Genomic DNA, 7307 nt, shown 5'->3' on the forward strand with positions numbered 1-7307 from the left:
TTGCTATTTTGGTATACATTTCTTTTGATAAGATTTTTCTCTTTTCCCAGCTTAGCTTTTTACAGACACAGGGTATCCATGCTCTTCAGTCTGTTCTTATGAAGATATTCACAAGTTCAATAGAAAGCTAATAAAAGATAAAGGAAAGCCTGGACTATAGCAAGCACATTCCTAATGAACTACTTGGAAAGGACTATAAAAGATACACAAAGTATGAGCTAATTAGATTTTGCAATTTGGAAGTTCTCTGCTTCAAGTTCTCTTTTGATTGAGGGGGGGGGGGGGGGGATTATGCAAGTTAAGCCTGCACCACTGCCTTTGTCTATAGCATATTTAAAATTTAGAACATGCATATCTAACATCTCTACTGCTACATCTTGTTATGACAAGAAGCTAGAATTTTCCAGAGGGGGTTAAATAGTCACTGCAAGTGCTCAGTGCTCCCAAGAGACAGAATAAGCTCATCTGGCTATTATGCATAATTCAAAGTAGAGCTGAATTAAAGTTAAACTAAATTTTGAATGATTATTGTCTGATCCTCAGGTCTGTCTTTGGGAGGGGCTCTGCAGAGACCAGAGACCAATCTATTTTTCTTAGCCACTTGGATAACAGCTGTTTTGGCAGATGCCAATACAAAAGAAGGATTTAAAAATGTATGTTTAGAGTATTTTCTCTTATAATGATTTTTCTGGGGATGGAATTTTTTTTACAGAAGTTGTATTAGACCTTTTCTTTAAGAAAACTGAATGAATGATAACAGCAAGCTATGCAAGACTCTAGTATTCTAAGAGAGGTAATAAATTCATACTGTGATCCCAAAGACTAAATCACAGCCTTCATATTAATAGTTTTATAGGTACTAACAGCAAAAGCTCCACTTTTATCTAATATACCTGATTCAGCTAAAAAGACAAATTCTGATTTTCTCCTTCCTGAAGTTCCATCTAATATCACCGTACATGTATATTACCTGTTGTAATCAGTAGTTAGGTCCCTTTATAACCTTCACCATCTACACAAGATGCCACGCTTATCCTCATTTGCTGGAATGAGAAACTACCACATTTATCAATAGATAGCACATATAATACAAGTTCAGTTCTTGGTATTGCTCAAAGCTGGTTAGGGGTTGCTGTGCAACACAAAGAACTAAGGTTGCCAAAACAAGGAGTTGGCATATCACCACTTCATGATTTCACGAAATATGATATCATACCCTTCTCAATTCTATAACACTAAAAATATTCCAAATACAATTGCATCTAATCCCTTAATCCCTAACAGGTTTGGAGTCTGTCATAATAACCCTAAAGAACTGTAAGTATCTCTGTAATCCACAGAATCCCAGAGTATTTCAACTTTAAAAAGATATAGATTTAAAAGTTGCTGAACAGAAAGGGTGCCTGCCTTTTGAATGCCTACAGGAACATATTTCAGATTGCTATACATGAACATTGGACGTCACTGCTACACAAAATATACAACCGCAAAAAGCATAAGTAAGGTTGACTCAGTCAGGTATCAATATTAAGTGTTTCACAAATCTTGGGTTTACAAGTTTTATCAGTAGCAAGATTCTGAGCACAAAGTTTCAGGCCAAAACTTTCAGTTACAGAGTTACTTGTGCTTCTGATTGGCACATTATCTGCTTTTTAAAATGTAAAATTAATAGACATTTGCAAAAGGTTGTGCAAAACTATTGTATTTACAAAAATGGCACAAGAGTGAATTCAACAGTCTATGCACATGCACACTTCATTCACATCTTAAATAAAAGTGTGTTCTACGCTACAGAACTGAAAAGAATACCAGCTTCAACAGGCAGTTGTCAATAAGCACTAGGTTCACAAGAGTTACACCAGAATGGGCAAATATTGCCCAAGTAAAAATCTATTGTTAAAGCTGAAACAGGTTTAAGGCCATTCAAGTTCAAGAGCAGATACACAAATTCATTCAGAGCCCTGTCTGTGTTGATACATGCTTTACCTTCTAGTAACTTGTGGTCTAAACCTCTGTTTTAGACAAAACCAAACACAGGAGAAAAAGCAACACAACAGGAGGTTATATTAAATACAAACATACTATGCTGTAATTAAGGTGAAATAACAAAAGCAGAAACATTAAAAGTTGTAAAACTTGCTATGTCACTTGCTGGAACCATTTCTACACTAGGAAATAGGCAATATGTACATTTTCAAGTAGATTACACTGCTCTAACCAAACTTGTCCTTTTTATCAGTGCATTGTTCTTACTAGTCCAAGTACTACACATTTACTCTTAACAGTACTCCCTTACAATAGCAGCATTCACTACCGCTACCTGCAAAAAGCTGTCAGTCTCAACAACTTAGTGTAAAAAAAAAAAAAAAAAAAAAAAAAGTAAGTGAGAAATAACTATTAAGGAGAAATAAAGGGAATGAGAAGATTCATGCAGTTCAGCTGTTTTAGTCAGCCAGCCAGCTTGCTAGCAACAAGAGATGGTTTCCGCTGCGGAAGATCTTGTGGAGTGGGAATGTGGTCACCAGTGACTTCCGTCTTGTCAGGAGCTGCAGTAGGCAACTGCTTGTTCTTCATCTTTGCTTTTGCCATGTTGTAGTCACCAGAATCAAAGTATTTTTGCTAGAAGACAAAAATATTTTTGTTGGATTGAAAAATGTATTCAATGCATACATAAAATTACATTGGTTTAATAAGTGAAAACCACATAAAACATTAAATTGATAACCAAGTGGTAAACTTAAAGCTCTGTTGTTGGAAAGCGGTGGATATTAAGGGAGTTTAGAAATTAATTTTTTACCTCATTTAATGCATACAAATTGTATTAGTATGGACGTAAAAGGAGTCCAGAGGTGTGGAGTTGGGGAACAAGCTAAAAGTTAAACACTGAATTAAGGAAGTGCTAAAAGTTAATGTCCAACCTCAGGTCTGTTTCACTGCATGTAAGCATTACTATACTGCCAAATTTGTCAAGAGACCAAAACTTCACCTCTCAAGAACTTCACATCTGACAGCAGAGTGTAGTGCAGCTAATGAACTCCAGAACTGTATAACTAAAACAACCTTGAACATTAACATCTAAAGGATAGAGTGCCTGCTCTAGTGTATCATGTGAAATGAATTTGCTCATAGCCCAGATCTGCAAATGGTTAAAGATGTGGTGCTCAACCTTTTTCCCCCAGGGGGCCAGATGCAAAGTGCCAAGTCTGTCAATGGGCTGAATATGAATGGTGGTACTGACACAGCACCAAGGGTGGGTGCAGTGGGTACCAGCTAGCTGTGCAGAGTGGGATGAGGGCCAGCCTGCAGGGGAAGGGAGCATGGCTTGGCCTGGTAGGGGAGAGGGGTGGGGAGAACAATCAAAGAGACTCAGAAGCAAGATAGCAACCAAGTACTTGTAAAGAACTGGTGCAGAAACATTGAATCCAGCCTGCATTGCTGTTAGTCTGATGCAATACACTGTTACAAGTTACTTAGCAGTTGTACTGAAATTTTTAGAAGCCTACTGAAACTTTTAGAAGGCTAGTTAAAAACAAAGCTTTAGGCCTAGAATGAATATAGCATATTAAACCACAAATAAACCCATTTTGGATTGATACAACTTAGCTGAAACATAACACAGGTCACTGCACCACATGCCAGTTCTATTCATGTAACAGCTCAATGCACAAGGGCATGTTTCATCTTTTGAAACAGCTGTTGAAAGCACATGCACACTCCCCAAAATCTGATTACGAAAACCAATACCCGTTTTGTTTCCATAAACATGTCCTGCTTCCCAGATCATGTTAGAATCAAAGCTGTTTTACTAAGCAGATATTAGATACCTGCTTATTCAGACAAGTTATCACTTCTACCAATTCCTGCCATCTTTACTAGCATTACCCCTTATTGCCATCTGCCTTGTTTGTTATCAAATAGCCTCAAAGCATTAAATTATTCATAGATATGAAGGCCAGAAAGGGCCATTATAATCATCTGTATTATGTAGGAGATTAGACTAGACTATGAAATTTCATCTGCTAATTCCTACATCTAAACTGCAATATCTGACTAAACTGACCATCTCCAAACAGATCTCTCAGATCATATTCAGGGTAAACATTAGATCAAAATATAGCTGCTAAGTGTTGGGTCCTGAATCTTAGAAACATCTACCATAAAATGTACTACTAGATGGGCACTGTCAACCTGACATCTTGTCCATTATTAACAACTGACAAAGACAGAAATCAAATTTAAGTTGACATTGCTCCCTTCTAAAAGCAGACTTGAAGGAGATTTAGTAACAATAAAAATTAGACAACTAAAGACTAATATTAAACTAGGTATATTAGAAGGAAGGTTTATTGTTTAGTTAAAACAAGACAAAGGTACAGGCAAAGATTCTTCTCTTAATCTTAACTATAAACCTCATCACAAATGAGTCAAATTTTGATGTCTCTACAAAAACTGCTACAGATTTACACTTTATTTTAAGGATCAAAAGTAGCTCTCTAGTCACCACCTGTAATTCTACTAAGTTCCAGCCAACCCAAGTTTCACTGCTATGTACTGTCTCAGGCAATTTTTCATCTTTCCTTCACTATATTTTTGTTGCTCCATATTTCACAACCTAAGCAAACACCTTTATTTTCTGGAGTCCATTCAAGAACCCTTGTCATGTGGAAAGACAGACAACAAACATGGCACGTTAAGCATTTCATGCAAACATCCTCACATTAACCCAGGGATGCACAACCTCCAACCCATGGACCAAATGTAGCCCATGTAGGCATGTTATCTGGCCCATGAGGCTCCCCTCAGGTTGGGAAATCTGACAGCAGGGGAGCAGTGGCAATTAATATGGCCACCTTTCCCCACCACCATATTCCCAAATCCCAAGCTCCATGTGGCCGGCTGGGGTCAGGCTACCACCCCTCCTCTCCCGCCAACCTTGCACAGTCAGATGATGTCCTGCCATGACCACCCTGGGTCCCAAATCCAGCTTGCAGATGGACCAGGCACTGCCCATTCAGCCTACCAGACAAAAGGTTGAGCATCACTACATTAACCCAAATTGTGTTCTAGACTAAGTTCTAATGTACTTCTGGGTGAAGTCTAATGGTTGGTTTTGACACCTTACCTGAAAATTGCAATAGACAGGAGAAGCCTAAGTGGTTTAAAATGCATAGCAGTTGCTTTAGGCTAGCGACAAGAAAAGAAGATACTTTAGCCACTCCCTTGGGAAGACATAAGTAGTTCATACAATGAGGTCATTGTAATTTGAGTTCCCTTTATCAGATACAGGATTAAAGATGGGTCAAAATCATTCTCAGGTAGCGCTCCCAATAAAAATGCGAAGCTGGCAAACAGGGCAGGAGGTGTATGCAATGACATGGGTAGGATAAAAGGGCTTTAACAATCCGGAGCCCTTTATATACTGAAAAGGGAGGGAAACCACAACCAATTAAAGTGACTTACCCAATCTGAAAAAAGTCATTCTGTTTTATTCCAAAGTGCTGACGCATTTCCCTACTCCTCTAGTAGAGGTGCACCAATACATTGGTCCGATATAGGATCAGCGCCGATATAAAGAAAATATACTATATCGGAAATTGGCTGTATCAGGCCGATAATTTGGCTGATATATGGCTCGCACATGCAGTGAGGAGCACAGCAGCATGGAGAGCTGTCTCCAGCTTTTAAGTCTGGTGTGGTAGAAGGGGAGGGGGGAGAGAAGCTCAATGCCCCCCATGGTGAGGGAGGAGTGGGGCAGTGGCAGGGGGCGACACTGGCCCCCCGGGAGGGAGGGTGGGGGCAGCTCCCTCTGCTGTGCACCGCTAGTCCAGGAGCCGGTGGTCTGGCAGCTCCCTGCCACTGATCTGGGAAGGCAGGGGAGGGGTGTGTGCCCCCATATCTCCGTGGGGTGGGCCAGGCTGGGGCCAGGGCTGTGCCAAGCTCTTCCCATCGGGTTGGGGCTGTGCTGGGAAGGGGGGAGCAGTTGCAGCCAAAACTTTGCTTTGGCCCCTTCTCAGAGCAGCCCCGTCCTATCAGGAAGAACTTTGCGCAGCCCCGGCTGCAGCTCACACCATGCAGATCCAGGGGCACATGCCCTCCTGGACAAGCGGTGGGAGCAGCCGAGCACTGGATGAGCCGCCAGACCAGTAACTCCTGGACAAACAGCACTCAGTACCAGGAGCTACTCCCACTCCCCCCTGGACGAGCTGGGGCTCTGTCCCGTGTCCACCCTGTCCTGGCTGGGCAGTATTTGCGCCAGCCCCACACCTCCCTCACTGCCGAGGCCTTGATCTGCACTCCCAATGCCCCTTCCCTCCTCCCTCCCCTTCCACCACAACAGACTTACCAGCTGGAGGCAGCTTTTCATGCTGCCAGGCTGGGTATCAGAAATTGGATCAGTATAAGCCAGTACGCCTCCTTAAAAATCGGCTATCTCCATTGGTGGCCCCCTATCCTCTAGCCACCAGACCAGTGCTCTCTAGTTAGAATATAAATTTAAACTACAATATCATTCTTAATCCACAAACACCATTGAGAGGTTGGCATGAATTTTACACTGCATTATGGCCTTCACGTACTAAGAAATTGGGTACACATCTGCAGTCACTAATTTATCCTAAAAGGAAAGGGTAGCATAAAAATAGTGCAAAATAAGTATAAAAATGAGACTTTATTCCTTGGCAGTAAGCCTTCAGGAACTTTGTCTTGGGTGTAATGGGTCAAAACTTTTAAATTGTGTTTCAAAAAGATTTAGGTGAGTCCTTGAAGCTGTGCTCAGTTATAATATTAAATTATTGCTATTTGTTTCATAGACATGTATTTTCCCTGGTTCTTAGTGCTGACATGTAAAGGGTTAACTGAAGAACTTACGATCAGTTCCATCCAAAGAGAGAAGCTTACAGCACTGTATTCTGGTCATACAAGCAACCTTTTATAGAAATGCATGCAGAAGTTGCAGGACTACGATGAAAACCACCACAGGAAGAGACAATTTAGATATGCTTTTGGGTACCAGTGAAATTACAATTAAAAAAAAAAACAACCCACAAACTCACCCCTTTTTGAAGCCTCTTCCTCAAGAAATCTGAGCCCCCAGGCTTTTGACCCAGATGAGGATATCTTGCTTTCAACTTTGCTTCTTCAGCCTTTTCTGGACTGATCACCTTATCTTCCATTTCCTGAAACGCATGCAATTACAGAGAGCTCTTTAAATCATAAGCCAAACTACCAAGCAAAGATTTGGTCAGGCTCTAAGAGCAACAGCTTTGGGGTTTTGGCCACCGTCCCTCCATAAACAAATCTACGGGGGG

General features: G+C 40.9%; 1 protein-coding gene across 1 annotated transcript; it reads right to left on the reverse strand.

Moving 5' to 3' along the window:
• Positions 1-293: 293 nt before the first annotated feature.
• Positions 294-7196, reverse strand: ARPP19 (cAMP regulated phosphoprotein 19). The gene is made up of 2 exons (XM_006017950.3): positions 7053-7196; positions 294-2619 (listed from the first exon to the last, which is right to left on the reverse strand). Exons 1-2 carry the CDS (start codon positions 7170-7172, stop codon positions 2449-2451), a joined length of 291 nt encoding a protein of 96 aa, XP_006018012.1. The 5' UTR covers positions 7173-7196; the 3' UTR covers positions 294-2448.
• Between the last annotated feature and the right edge of the window lie 111 nt (positions 7197-7307).

The sequence above is a fragment of the Alligator sinensis genome, unplaced genomic scaffold (genome assembly GCF_000455745.1).
Source record: "Alligator sinensis unplaced genomic scaffold, ASM45574v1 scaffold250_1, whole genome shotgun sequence".
Lineage (NCBI taxonomy): Eukaryota > Metazoa > Chordata > Crocodylia > Alligatoridae > Alligator > Alligator sinensis.

What these genes read in the sequence shown, in the direction of transcription:
- ARPP19 (XM_006017950.3), bottom strand. Translation starts at nt 7,172, where the DNA reads ATGGAAGATAAGGTGATCAGTCCAGAAAAGGCTGAAGAAGCAAAGTTG. An exon ending in GGAAGAGGCTTCAAAAAGGG is followed by an intron (nt 2,620 to 7,052) that starts GTGAGTTTGTGG and finishes TTTGTCTTCTAG; the next exon opens with CAAAAATACTTTGATTCTGG.